The sequence below is a fragment of the Periplaneta americana genome, chromosome 8 (assembly GCF_040183065.1).
Source record: "Periplaneta americana isolate PAMFEO1 chromosome 8, P.americana_PAMFEO1_priV1, whole genome shotgun sequence".
NCBI lineage: Eukaryota > Metazoa > Arthropoda > Insecta > Blattodea > Blattidae > Periplaneta > Periplaneta americana.
In genome coordinates this window covers 129,695,793-129,711,905 of record NC_091124.1, presented here as the reverse complement: position 1 = coordinate 129,711,905, position 16,113 = coordinate 129,695,793, and the positions used below count along the sequence as shown (strand labels likewise).

The window sequence follows — 16,113 nt, the reverse complement described above, 5'->3', positions numbered from 1 at the left end:
GAAAAGTTTTATATTGCAAGAATGAAAGAATGCAAAAATATATGATCATCAATTGTGGCTCTCAGCTACATATGAAAATTATCTTGAACTGCTTATGGAAAAATTTACATATGTATATTTTAATGACTATTTTATTGACTAATCAGATTTGAGACGAATGCAGTAATTATTCTTTCTCTGACACATACTGCCAATAGATGTACCAGCCATAGGGTTCCCACAGAGTAAAATATAGGAACATTACTTTTTTTGCTAATGTGTCCTGTCTTCAGGATTTGTTTTTGTCCCATAAAAAAAAAAACCCAACAATTCAACTGCTCTTCCCGAAGAAAGAGCATAACGACTTACTGAATATATGTATATATATATATATATATATATATATATATATATATATATATATATATATATAATACTGGAACTGTTGAAATCTTGGAACATTAAAGATAAAGTTGCATCATTTTCAGCAGATAATCCAATTTGCTGAATGTTCAAGAAAAGGGAAAGATATGTGTACCAAAAGTTGCAAGCCAAGTTTCGTCATGAATTTGAGTTTGTAGGAGTCCCATTTCACAAGGAATTTTGTGAATTTGTAGATATAGAATACAAGACAATTTTTGGGCATTCGAAACCAAGATGGTTTTCATTGTATCCAGCTATCATAAGGATGAATGAAACGTTTTCATTCTACTATCAGGCACAAAGAAGGCGAAAAAATATCTTTCGATGAGGCAAAGTCGATAATAGAAACATTGATTGGGAAGATTGAAATGAGAAGTGATAAACATTTTACAACTATCATTAAAAAGAAACTGCTTCTTGAGTTGCAGGAGTAAGGACTCATTTGCAAGATCGTCTTTCAAACCAATAAAATAAATTTCTACAGTATATGTGTGTCTTTAGGGGGCCCAAAAATTTTAAATTTTTTATGAAGCTCTGGGCACCCCTCCATTTTGTTACATGTCATGAGAGTGGCACACTGGAAAAATTTCAAGTTCCTAGTACAAATGGAAGACAGTGCTCAACGACTATAAAGGTAAAAGGTATCCCCGTAACATGCCATGAAGGCACTTGGGGGGCATGGAGGTAGAGCCCCATGCTTTCCATGACCTCGGCACTAGAATGAGGTGGTGTGGTCGGTACCACGCTCTGACCGCCTTTTACCCCCGGAAAAGACCCGGTACTCAATTTTATAGGAGGCTGAGTGAACCTCGGGGCCGTTCTGAAAGTTTGGCAACGAGAAAAAATCCTGTCACCACCTGGGATCGAACCCCGGACCTTTCAGTCCGTAGCCAGCTGCTCTACCAACTGAGCTACGCGGCCGCCCGCTCAACGACTATACTTAAAAAAAAAAAAAAAAAAAAAAAAAAAAAAAAAAAAAAAAAAAAAAAAAAATTAATTATTCTTTTTCAGAATAATTTTATTTTGTTTGTTTAAGGTTTGATGCATGCTAGGTTGTAAAGAAAATTCATGTGACTTGATGAAAGCAAGAAGAGTTATTCTTTAAGTGTCGGTACTTTATTTTCAATAATGATGAATTTCATTTTAATTGTATTATTTTAATCTGTGCAAAGACAAGCACAATGGAATATGTACACAAAAGCTCGATCTTTAAAATCAGTGCTGAGTGTTCCCGTTTTTTTTTTCTAATGTTTCTGGGAACCCTAATCAGCCAGAACCTCATCAGAAGTAGAAATATGGATAAAACAATGCATATGTGCATGAATGGTAGAAAATAAAGACTTGGTTGCAGAAAATAACGCAACAATTAAAGCCTATTAAGAATACAGATAGGCTACTATGGAATAAAATAATGAACAACAGTAAATGTAAGGAAGAAATATTCGGACATAATAATACAGGCAAAGAAAGTTGGATACTATGGTCGAAGAATATAAATAGACAATGGAAAAAGAAACTGATCTCGACAGAAACAGATTACTAGTGAAGATGGCTTGGGATATTTTGTACTGTACTGACCATAACAAAAACGAAAGATTACAATGTATCACACAATTGCAACTAATATTGTCCAAGAAATCTAGACAAAATGAAGGATAACTGCATACCTACTGAGAGAAGAAAACGTGTAAACAAAGAGGCTTGCTTGAGCGAAATCTGACAACCAAGGGATAAAAGACTGAAATGGCAAATAGGAAAAGGAGAACTTAGAAGAACACTATAAGAAACTGGATTACTGCTAGTATACTGCGACTTTGTACACACCATAAACCACAAGAACCGAACCCTGAATCCAGTTCTATAGTTTGTAATCAAGAGATCTGTTGCTTATCCTCTGATCCCTCTCATCACTGAAGTCCAATTAATTATGTGATAAAAGTATCTAATCAAGTGAGTGAACTCTACCCTATAAATCTAAAGCTTCAACTGAGTCACTTCATATGTATTATCTAATGTGTAATTCCATCTATTCATAATTCAAGTACTTTGAATGTACAATCACGACAATTTGCCAAGATGTCACTTCAAGTAAGTTACATCTCACACTGGAACAGTCGTCTTTCCTAACATTCAATTAACATTTTGGGAAGCTTGTGTCACACACTGAACACACTTTCAATTGCGTATTTTATTAATATACTTATTAAATTGTTAATTTTATGAAACATTTATTTAAATAAATTCAGTGGTGGCACACCCATAATAGCTGCAGCTTTTCCTTATATTTTAAATTCAAACTAAATACTGTACACAAATAATTTTTTAGGAAATTATTTCTTAAAGTTAGATCTACCGGTATATAACAGAAATAATAAATCTATATATTTGTGTTGAGTTAAATTGTCCACTGTAAATATGTGTATGACACTGGTATAGTATCATATGCTTCTACATATGGAGCCTAGAGAGCCGCACATGGGCTGTGCACATGATATCTGAGAAGTATGAGATTGGTAGGGAATGAGTGTTTCTGAAAGCTATCAGCCTCAGACCATTTATTCTCAGGTTTTGTGGCGTGTTCTTCTTATTGTGCCTTGTAATTTTTTAAATTTGTCTTAAGAGTCCAGAATTTTACACTATATCAACATGTTTTTACGCCTGTTTCAATTTTAATCATTTCAGTTTTAAGAAGAAAATGAATAATAACCATGTTAAATATTTACAAAACATCTGTTTTTCATTGCTAACACTTGAAGAGAAGACTGAATTTAAACCACGAAACTCTGAATTTAGTCATGTCTCAAGCATCATCAAGCAGAAATCAAACTTATTCTAGGGAGTTTCATCCTGCTATTTATTCTAAGCATAACTGGTTTTGTAGCTGTCCTTAAAAATGCGCTATATTTCTTTCCATGCTGATAAAATCTGGATGTGATGCAACCTGGACGAAAGCAGGAGTGAATGATTTAAATAAATATTTAGGCGGAAAAGTTAAACAATAAGATTCTACAAAATATATAAAGAATGGAATTGATTTATTTATGTTATGAAAAGTACAGTAGATAAATGATGCTTACAGAAAACAAACACAAACTGAGAAAGTGAGAGAAAATTGAGAAATTCTCCCCAACATTACAGACTGCATTTAGTTTTGTGAGAAATTTGAACGTCCTAAAGGAAGTGGTCATGACAAAACCTCACAATCTTCGAATCCAGGCATGTTTCGAGAACTGTCGGAATTCGAAAACCCAAAATGCTAAAGGATTATGAGAATTCATTTTAGAACAGTTACATATAGTTTTTACAGGCAATAATGACAAACTTATTGTCCAAACTTACGACATAGCGACCTTAATGAGTGGGGAGAAGATAGGTGTTGCAGACAAGATTTAAATAATCACACAAATATGCACATTTTGTGGATATCAGCTAAATCTAATTACTGAAAAGGCAGCATCACGAGATCGCATTTTTTTCAGTACCGGTAGTTTCTTGAACATTTTCCGAAGTTATCTTTATGATTAGCTATGCTGGACAGTATTCCTAACGAATACCTAGAGAATCAAACACAACATGAACATTTAATAGCTGATTAGATTAATATCATTTTTTAAAAATAAAGAAAAACTAGGCCTAATAGAATGCTTTAAAAACTTTAAATTGACAGAAATCATTCCACTCTGCAAGTAGTTACAGGGATTCTCCGTATGTTTATGTTAAACGACCAGGACTTCCAAATTTTGGCTAGCTTTTTTCATCACATGATGCCTCATTTAAAAATTTTATACAACCAGCTGCAGCACTGTAATGCCAACTGCACTGTAGTAGTATAATGCAGTAAATGCATTTCTTGAGGACATCATGAAAGAATGACATGAACTTCCTTATCTTTTACTGTGAAGAAAATGAAAGGAAACTTGCAATATCTTATCTCTACAAAATAGGCATGCCTGATACCATTTATGAAGCAAAAGCGAGATTTGCTTTCAATATACATTGGCAGCAAAAGTGTTTAATTTCCCTCTTTTAAAAGACCATTTCAATTATATATTATTTCCTTCATCTGAATTTCATGAAAATGTTTTAAGTGTACACTTTCTTGTATAAAGAACGACTGAAAATTGATCTGTTTTGTACGAAATATGAGGATTCCGTAGAATCTCAGGAAATGTGAAAATAAATGGAATCATGTTGAATAGGCCTACAGCATAGGTGATACCTGTAGAGAAGTATTCAATGGTCTTAAAATAATACTTACTGCTCCCATGACTACTGGTAAGTCTGAGAGGTGTTTCTCTGTGTTAAAAACAGTGAAGAAGGAAATGTGAAAACGTATGAAATCATGTTGAATACAGTAATAGGAGACATCTGTACAGAAGTATTCAATGGTCTTAAAATAATACTTACTGCTCCCATTACTACTGGTTTGCCTGAGAACTGATAAGTGTTTCTCTGTGTTAAAAAGAGTGAAGAAGGAAATGTGAAAACGTATGAAATCATGTTGAATACAGTAATAGGAGACACCTGTACAGAAGTATTCAATGGTCTTAAAATAATACTTATTACTCCTAGCACTACTGGTAAGCCCGAGAAGTGAGAAGTGTTTCTCTATGTTAAAAAGAGTGAAGAAGGAAATGTGAAAATGTATGAAATCATGTTGAATGCAGTAACAGGAGACACCTGTACAGAAATGTTCAGTCTTAAAATAATAGCCTACTTACTATTTCCATAACTACTGCTATGCCTGAGAGGTGTGTCTGTATGTTAAAAAGAGTGAGGAATTTTCTAAGAAGTACATTGACACAAACCGTTTACTGCCATTTAGTGTTCAGCATACAAAAGTTCATGATTCAAAGAAATCGTTAATTTTAAGGATAAAATGATCCATATATTTTCTAATAGCAAAAGGTGCTAGGACTTGCAATGACATTTCTCACTTATTAAGAACATATGCAACATTTCATACTTGTAATAGTATTTTTTATTTAAACTCTTAATATTTATAGTGTTTTGGAATATTAATCATCATTTAAAAATAAATATAATCTTCAACAGCAATACCAACAAGAACTGGACCAAAGATTCATTACGATTTCAGTTTGAATACAAGTAAAAATATAGGCTGGGCCCTATGAGACAAAGACGTCACAAGCCGCAACTGAATAAATTATTTTTCAGATACCATTTCAAAATATTGTCAATTATCCCAATTTCCCTGAAAAAAGGAAAAGAAAAAGATACCTAGTAGTACATAGATTAATTCTTTCAGCTCATTTAGGAAAAATCGTCATCTTGTGCTACTTCTACTTCAGTGCTTCACACAAATAATAATTATTCATTAAATTACACCTTTGATTGAGGTTCTAGCTGATAACATCTATTATCAAGCAATACATCTCACTTGACGATATATGTGTCAGAGAAAGAACAATTTTATTGTTGCATACATCTCAAGTATGATTAATGAACTAATATTACTAATCAGCAATGTATGCAATGGAGGAAAGAAACTGGTCACCCTCTCCCATTATCTCCTGGCTTAGTTGCCAACAAGTCTTTGACTGCTGACTAAACATACAAATAAACACTAAATTAAGAACTTTGATATTTTGTGTGTTTTTTGGTTGAAGAAAGTTTAATTACAGAATATGAATAAAATTCCACCAAATAGTTTAAGTGAAATCGGTTATTTAATGACACTTTGTTAACAACAAAGTTATTTAATGTTGGTGGAATTGAAGGAGATAGCGAGATGGTAATTGGCAAGATGAGGCCGAGAATTTGCAATGTGATTGCCTGACATTCATCTTACAGTTGGAGAAAACCTTGGAAAGAAAACCCAACCAGGTAATCAGCCCAAGTGGGCATCAAATGCACATCCAAGTGTAGGTATGGATCAGAAGGAAAATGTGCTATCACTTGAGCTATACAGGTGGCTAGTTTAAATGAAAAAGTTGAACATGAACACTTGGGGTGACAAGTGGATGTCGATAAGATGTATTTTCGTCAAAACAATGACATCATTGCTTTACAGCATTACAATACTTTCTATATACAGTACTTCTTATGATTAAGGTTTGCACTATCTGAGACAAGATATAATTATGGAGTTTGGAATAAATGAAGACAAGCACATCAAGCTTATAGAATGCAGTATATCCAGATCTGTCGCAAATGGGCCCTCATTTTGAGAAGAGGAGGGAAAATACCTACGAACTGTGAAGAGTTCATATACAAACAAAACCCAACATTCCAGCACTTCAAACTATGGTAACAGAGCGGTATGCCTTTGTACTGTTATCATTCTTATCACAAAATTAGAGAGCATTATCTGTATCTCTGAATCATATGTAGGTTATCATATTATGTACCTTGCCTCCATTAAGAATGTACAATACACTCTTATATATGTCAACAGCTGCTAAATTTAGTGAAGTGTTTTGTTTGATTCATATACAAATTGCACTATCTGTTTATGCATCATTGTTATCTGGTAAAGAAGCAGATCAATTTACAAATACCTTCCTCGAAGGAGAAAACAAGATACCGTCATTTTCATAAAATGTCATTACTGTATGAAATTATTTTTGTTTTTTGTAAATAGTTATTTCACATAATACGAAGTATTGTGCAAATGCAATGTAAATACTTGCAAATATGTGTTTTATAGATTATGATAAATAATACTTTAATTGAACGTGTTAATTCATTTAACTATTTAGGTTATAACCTCTCTTACATCACTGATGAAGATATGTCAAACAAAATATCTAAATTTATAAAAATCACTGGCGTCATTAATGCCGTCTTCAAATCCTCCCATGTTCAGAAACATACAAGGCTAAAGGTATATAAAACACTAGCTCGACCGGTCCTCACTTATGGTAGCGAGGCATGGACAATCAGAAAAGCTGATGAGCAAAGGCTGACGACAGCGGAAATGAGGTTCATGAGACGAACAGCGGGATGCTCTTTGCTGGAACACCGTAAAAATGTGGACATATTGCAGGAACTCAAAATGGATCCTATAGTTAATTTTGTTCAACAATATCGACTTCAGTGGAAAAAACATGTCGAAAGGATGGATTGCACTAGATGGCCTAAACAGATTCTTACTTATGTACCAAGAGGAAAGAGGAAATTGGGAAGACCACGAAAGAGCTGGCATGAGACCGTAACAGATCCTGTAGGGTCTAATATGTGAGGGATATGATGATGATGATGATGATGATGATAGATTATGACTAACAGTAAGAGAAAGGTATATTGTTTCGTTATAGTAGCTTTCTAAAGTTACAAATGAAAAAGGTGGTATTTTAAAGAAAATGTGCAAACTGCAAAATTACAAAAGTTCTGTTTTTATACAAGTCATAATTTATGGTGTTAGTTGTGTTAACACTGATAACAAATCAATATTAATTACAGAAAATATGTCCCCTAAAATTTTAAAACAAAACATCATTGTAATCTGCACCAAACACATTATCTGAGAGATAAGGGGGAACTAAACTAAAAACTCAATTTCAGGTTTAGAGAAAGAAGGTGAAATTGTGGTAAAAATGATAACTAGGAATAAAATAGTTACAATCAAGTAGTAAATTACTCAGAAAAAAAAAAACACACACACACACAAACACACTCATGCACGCACACTCTCTCTCTCTCTCTCTCTCTATAGTTTAGAAATCAAAGAATTTAAACTTATGAGTTTCCCAGGTAATTTTGTAAAATAATGTAGATATATTTCAATAAAATAATGAAATCAGGATAAATAATTAAGAACATGAACATGTCAGTTTTAATCATAATCTTGAAAAACTTGTAACTGATCCAAGGCACTATTAGGAAGGACATTGCTTGCAGTTAAATAACCAGGTCTTCTATACAAATGTAGGTCTAGGTTTCACTGATCAACTGTAAGTTAATACAATAGATGCGGCCAACAATATGCAAATTTTATCACAGTCCAAAGTGAATCTTATTAGTTTTCTGTCGGACATTCCATTTTCGAGATGACATGATGTTGAAAGAAGTGGGATTCTCAAGGAGGGTGCATTCTACTTCATCATTATCTTCATTTTTACAAAAAGAAAAAAAAAAAAAAAACATAAGTCGAAAATTCGAGCATTTCTTATTTCATGGTATAAGTAACAAGCTGTTATATGCTAGTGCTTGAAAAGATAAGTCTGATTGGGTAGATGGAATTTGTGATGGATGAAAATGTTGGAGCAGGTTTCTCAAATGTTTTTCCTCTCCCTTGTTATTAATACACTAATTTTCTGTACACTTCACAATCATCCTCACCACTGGTATAGCAGCAAAACGAAACTACTGCACCACACTATGAACGTACATAAAAATTCCATGAGATTCTAGGGAGTTTTCATTGAGCCTGAGTATTTGAGGTACAAACCCACACAAGCAACCAAAAGGCACACTAAAAGCGTACAAAATTACATCAGAATTGCATTAACATGTACACTGCTACTATAACAATTATCACTTCTTACACATTACATGAATTTATTTACATATAAAGTGATATGGACTATTTGCATTACACTACAGCTGACTTTAGAATAAGTGACATGCAGTGGATGGAACACAAAAGAAAAAGGAATATCATCATGGCTATGAGTGGATGAGAAGATACGAATTTGTGAAGGACATAATCTTACCTAATGATCTGTCATAACTACCAGCTGCATAGATGGTAGGCATCGCTGGATTCACACTGATGCAAGATATGATGCCAGTCTGCCTTTGTGAGGGAAGATGAGCCTCTGTCAAAGACAGCATGGACAGAAGTTCATAAGAATTTCCAAATTAAATTGAATGTGACAATTACGCACGCACGCACGCACGCACGCACACACACACACACACACACACACACACACATATACATACAGGGTGTTTCCGAGGTGGTGTTACAAACTTTCAGGGATGATGGCAAAGGGCACATGTATCAATTTGAGATAAAGAATCTTAGTCCGGAAATGACTGAGTCGAAAGTTATAAGCAAAAATAGTTGTGTGGAAATGGAATTATAATTTGGCACCATGTGCCCTCCTTCCCTTAACTTTTGGAACAGTTGTGGAAAATTGGTATGGGCCGGATGACTCTTATGTGGGTACTTAGCCCAATACAATCTGTGAGCTTGTCTACTGTTCCCATTGGCTCATCCATATTCGAAAATCAGGTGTGCTTATTCTGCTCTCGTGTACTCCATTTCACTAGGACTGATCGACTGGACACTGCAACTTGTACACATACACTGCTGTCTACAGACATGCATATCAGGACAGACCATGTCCGTTACACATTACGCTATCTGCATTGTTTTAGTGTAGTTTCCTGTCCCCATCCCTCAGGCAGCGCAATGAATGGAATACTGTAAGTAGACAACATAAACAACGTCAGATGAATACAGTATGAGTAAGATGTAGAGATAAATATACATAAATAAGGTGTACAGAGGAATAAAATTATTTCATTTCCACAGAACTATTTTTGCTTGTAACTTTCGACTTGGTCATTTCCGGACCAGGGTTCCTTATCTCAAATTGATACATGTGCCCTTCGCCATCATCCTTGAAAGTTTGTAACACCACCTTGGAAACACCCTGCATATATATGTATATGTGTGTGTGTGTGTGTGTGTGTATATATATATATATATATATATATATATATATATATATGACCATGACCAGGAACTGTGTGTGAAGTCGCAAGTCGTAATTTTCCACGAGAGCAAAAAGAAGTGATTCGAAAAGTTCGATTTTGAGTTTTAACGCCATCTCTTAAACGAATTACTGAACTACATATAAATTAAGTTGCTCAATTTTTTTTTTTAAATTCATCACCATTAAATATATTTATAAATCTTCTCACCATTCGTGAGCTGCCACAAGGGACAAAGAGTGCTTAACCATAAAAATTTTATACAAGTCCATGAAAAACCCATTAATTTTGTTTTAACAATGAAGTTCTTACAAGTACATAGCTGCAAATAATTTTTTTGAGATTAGTGGAAATATACCTATTTTTAGAAAGGCAAGTGTCACAAAAAAGTAAAGAATGCTACTGATTTCGAATATAGGTGATTCTTCAGGAGAGCAATTGATCCTTTCAATGCAGCTAAGGTTACAATCGGAATAATAGATGTAGGTATTCCAAACCTCTTAAACACATCTTTCATGAAGAGAGTAGCGATACCTCTTGCTTCAACCAGAAGTCCGATTACTTCAAGCTCTTTTAGCTGGTATTTTTTGAGGTAATAGGGAATGGTAGGATTGTAGATATTCTTTTTTTCATTATCCACTTCTGCTGGCTGTTCCTCATCTGTTTCGAAATGCACAGTGGGATCAATTATGTATCCAGATCTTGTAGATTCCTTGAAAGCTATTATATCTATGCGCCGTGTACTGCCAGTGACGGAGAGACCATGTACTTCTTCAAAGGTGTTGTAATCGGCATCGTTAAGGGCAGTGGCTATAATTGATCGTACTTGGTGGTGTCTAGCGTTTTGCAGAGCTTCGCCGTGTGGACAGGATCCCAGGACGTGTGCAAGAGTTGTGGCAATGCCTACAACGGTTGTCCTGAGATCTTCCCGGCACAGCACGTACTGCAGCAACATTTTCAACCATTTTAATGCCATCGCGCCATTTGCTGTTGGAGAGTCCTTCGTGTTTATAAATACATTTGTTGGCACCAGGATATTGTTTAAATAAAACTAAATAAAAATCTGTAGGGTGATCTCTGACTTTTCCTAATTATTTACATCTGTGCTGAGAGGTAGCTCATATATGATGCTGCATTCCTGTCACAACCAGGATAAGCAGCACGAAAAACAAAAATAATAATTATGATAAGAGAAACAAAGGTAAAAGATGTCTTGTATAGTGTTGGAAGTTGTAAGTTCCTAATTTTGATATTTACACATTTTGGTGGGGATGTGCCTGCTTATAAAATGTTTTAGTAAATCTTCTAATGATAACTGGGATACTTTCCATTTTTAGATCTTCTTGTGTACCACTCACTATTATGAAATACATGTAACACCTTATTCTGCACTATTTGTATAGTATTTAACATTGATTTCGATGCATATTCCCATACTGAAGCATACAAAAGCACCCATGAAATCAGCAATTTATAAATTGTCACGTTCTTAGATGTTGGCAAAGCACATGTTTTTAGTAACATTCTTCTAATTTTTTTGCTCGTGTATTTCTGATGTTGGTAAGCCACAACAAATGACTATCCAAATTAATTCCTAGATACATAATTAACAGAATTCTGAAATTTGAGGGCGGTACTATACAATGTCAGTTTCATTTGTGGAACACTTCGGGTTTTACTAAAAGCAATAACTCGACTCTTCATTGTATTTACAATTAAGCACCACCGTTGGAACCATGCTTCTACAAGGTGGACATGCTGTTGAAGTCAACCAAGATCGGCATTTGAATGTGTGGTTTATGCTAATATATCATCTATATATAAGGTTAAACTGGTGACAGCAGTTTCTGGAAGATGTGAAGTATATGCACAATACAATTAATGATCCAGTACTGAGTCTTGCGAAACTCCCTCTAGAATTTTCTTTTGTATTGATAAGCAACAGTTTTCTTTAACACAGAAATGTCTGTCCCAAAGAAAATCAGCAATTATATGTGTCAGTGTATCAGGAACCTCTACTTGGTTAAATTTATAAATTATATCAATATGCCACACTGAATCAAATGCGCTTTTGACAGGAAGAAAAATTGCTGCAGTAATAGCTCTATTATTGAAACAAATAGTTTCTTGTTCAACAAGATGCAGCAGTTGATGTGCTGTAGACAGACCATGGTGATATATAACCTGATATGGTGCAATAAGATTCGGTATACTTTGTAGAAGTATGATTAGAAGAATTTGTTCAAACACTTTCCCAAGGGCATTTATCAATCTTATTGCTGGAACCATTTGACTTTTCTTTCGTTTCGGGATGGTGGTAATATATGCAAATTTCCAAGCATCTGGGAAATACACACTGATTGAAAAGTTTGGTGATACAATATGTAGGCCTGAGTGCCTTCTTAGGTTCAAGGTGTTTAATAATAATCTTGACTTCTGACATGCATGTTTACTTGGGCTTGATTGTAGCACTAGGAACATATGAAAATTATTCTTTAATATAACCCTGCATGGATCAGAAGCTCTTTTCTCGAAATTGACTATTTCTGAACATTAAACTGTAATTGCTTATAAATCATTTATTTTTTCACATAGACAGCTCATTATTTTTTTAAATGCTCAGAATTTTATGCTAAATTACAATCTGTCATAAACAGAAAAATGAATTTTCCGACTTAAGGGGCCTTTTCCTGGGCACAGTCACACACATATTATATAGTAGGTCAGGGTAATTTGGGCGTAAGTTATTTATTGAATAAAACTTTACCTAATCATGAAATACATTCCAATTTAATGTATATATATATATATATATATATATATATACTTACTGCCTATTTCACAATTGCCTATGAAGAAGTGTTAAAAATTTCTGTTGATCACACTGTCAATGCCTGTTAAAAAACGGTTTTTATTGGCTAGTCTGTGAACTGACACATCACATTCAAACCAATACTGTTGGGAAAATAGTGATTCAGTAACCAAATTCATGTAAGCATATATCAGGCCTACACATATTTAGATCATGTTTTTAATAAAATTTAGTAATACATCATTAATAATTTGTTAGTAAATTACAATTTACAAACGAAGGGTAATTTAGGTATACTTATAGGTTAATCGACAACTAACCTACTTTTTCATTCCAGATTATTATACACATTACACACATTATGAATAGTGATGGACAAATAAATACCGATATCCGAAGTGTTTTCTGTCCCCGATTTTAATGGGAGATATTTTAAATTTACAAAATACGCCTTGTCATCAAGAACTTAAGTACCTGACTGACTGACAATTCTTTTATTATGTTAGGCCTAATTAAAATTCTTAAATACCTACCTAACCTGTACATTCTGTTCTAGGCTACATACACTAACCTATAATTGGGATAATTTGAGTTTATAAGGACTTTAAAGCACGCTTTACTTCAATAATACCCATTATATCCAAAATCCATGGGGTAAACTGGGTATAATTAAACTTAGGGTTATTAGCGTATTTACTCGTGTAATAGACTCAATTTTTTCCCATAATTTTTAGATTAAAAATCCAGGGTGCATATTATATGCAAGGAAAAAATTTTTTGGGGAAAAAATCATAACTAACTGACATCCAACGTGATAATCATGGCTGGTTTCGATATCAGACATTCAAGTAATATTGAAAATGATCGACTGTATAATTTCGACAGCATCAATATACTGAACACTTACGAGCAGTAATAATGTAAAGTGTGTAACGTACGAAATGAATAAAAAATATAGCGCAGTATAAACTAAAACTGAATAAAAATAAAGCAAAAACTAGGCATACTTTGTGATGGTAACACTACCACTATTCTTACGTTATTCACTATAGGTAATGGTTTCAGTATCACTGTCATCCTCTACTACAGCATCACTTCCATCATCCTTTACTGCACAATCACTACTTTGATCGTCATCTTCTCAAATAACATATTCCGAACCATCAAGAGCATTCGAAATGCCTGCCTTCAAAAAAATTTTTGGTAACTACTTCCGGTGATATCATGTTCCAAGTCTTTCTTATCCTGTCACACACAATTTCTATTGTTTGTCGCTGTATTTTTCCTTCAGCATAATTTTGTGGTCCCCATCCACCATCCACTGCCTGTACAGTTTCGTGATGTTGTCTTTAAATGATTTGTTTATGCTAACATCTAAAGGTGGAGAACAGAAGTGACACAATCAGCGATTACTGTAATATCAGTTTTCATTTCCGAAAGAATTTTCTTAGTGTCGTGACCTAGATGACCTCGAAAACTGTCCCACACCACGAGAGCTGGCTGCTGAAGTAAAGCACTAGGGCAGTAGTGCCACTCTGTCTGCACCCAGTCATGTATCATATTTCCATCCATTCACAATTTAACCTGACATAAATCCCTTGAGATTATTTAATTTTTGGTATGGTTTTTCTGTTGAAGATAGCATATGGCGGTAATTTCCTCCCATCTGCAATTACTGCTAACATCACTGTGCAGCAGGTTCTCTCACAGCCAGTTGTACGTATAAGTACAGTGCTTTCTGCTTCCTTAGCAACTGCTGTGTTAGTTGGCATATCAAAGTAGATAACAGTTTGATCTGCGTTGCCTATTTGTGACAACAACTAATTCTTATTCTTCCTCATTTGAATAATAAACCTCTGAAATTCCACAGTCTTATGCTCAAAATTTTACAGCATCCTTTGATAAAGATATGTTCTTCTTCTAAGTGAGAGTCCACTTCTTCTCATAAAATGACATATCTATCCCCTGCTTGCTTTAAATTCAGTGAAACTAATGGTCATACTTCTTGCGATTTCACATGCTTTGTATTGCAGTATTTCGTGTGAAACACCAATTCCATTATTACAGAACTCAATTACATATTCCAGTAGTTCATGTCCAATAGCTGGATACTTGCTACTTTTTGGACCTTGAAATTCTCTTCTTGATTTGTTTGACGTTTCCAAAAGTGCCTATTTCTGTTTTTGCCAGTTATACACATTGCATTCAGAAACTGTAAACTCTCACCAGCGACTATATTTCCGTGAACTTCTACAAATTTAATTATTTTAGCTTTAAATTGATCGAGTAACTTGTGTATTTATACTTACTAGGGTTTGTTATAAGGCAACACAATAATAACCACAGAACACTACAGGGGAAAATAATCGACAAAGTTTTTCATCCATTTTGAATCTTGCATACACCACTTTTAACACTTGAATATAATTAATTGATGAACTAGTGGACTTACTCGTGTTAAATATTTAACACGAGTAAGTCCACTAGTTCATCAATTAATTAAAGTTTTTGAATTATTATACACAATAATAGGGCACTATTGATGTTCCGGTAATCAGTTCTTCCAAATATCTAACAAAGAAACTTGTTCCTATTTTTTCATTGTTATATCTTTCTCAATACAATCTTTAGCACTGTATAATAATTCCACAAGCTTAGGATTGTTTGTGTTAATGGCAAACTGAATAATGTCACTAATACTCTCAATAGCCTGTCTATGGGTGCAAATTTTCGGCTGAATGGATTGTCCTTCAGATTCTTCTTCTTTTTTCTTCCTCTTCCATCTCTTCAATGCTGCTCATAGCAAGATGAAAGTTTTTAAACTATTACAAAGAACCAATCACAATCCATTTTTTAATTTAAAAAATAACCAATCGTAATAAATTAACTCTTTGTTTTAAAAATTAAACATGAAAAGTGCAACCAACATTACGATTGTATATTACCACAGGTAGCAATTGAAAATGTAATGCTTACATTATGTGGGGATTTTTTTCCCCCCCCACATATTACAGTAAAAAATGCTGTACATTACTGTATGCAATGGCATCTATTATGTGAGTATATACATTATTATGGCAAGAAAAGGTCAACATACAGTGCGATTATACTGGTTCAGTGCAAGTTAATGGAATGGAGAGTAGCATGTGATCGTTCCCCTCGCCTGACTTACTGTGCAGCGAGATCATACAATACAGAGATCTGACTGCACT

The 16,113-nt window shown here is 34.1% G+C and overlaps 1 protein-coding gene across 7 annotated transcripts in view; it reads right to left on the bottom strand.

The window, feature by feature from the left end:
* The window catches only part of WDR79 (WD repeat domain 79), a 77,391-nt gene that overhangs the window by 38,129 nt on the left and 23,149 nt on the right, over positions 1-16,113 (bottom strand). For 6 of the 7 annotated variants that reach the window (XM_069833596.1, XM_069833597.1, XM_069833601.1 and 3 more), the window contains one exon: positions 9,081-9,185. The exons of the other annotated variant lie outside the window; for it this stretch is intronic. In XM_069833596.1, coding sequence (XP_069689697.1) covers positions 9,081-9,185 — 105 coding nt within the window. The remainder of the gene's footprint in view (positions 1-9,080; positions 9,186-16,113) is intronic. 7 annotated transcript variants of the gene reach the window in all.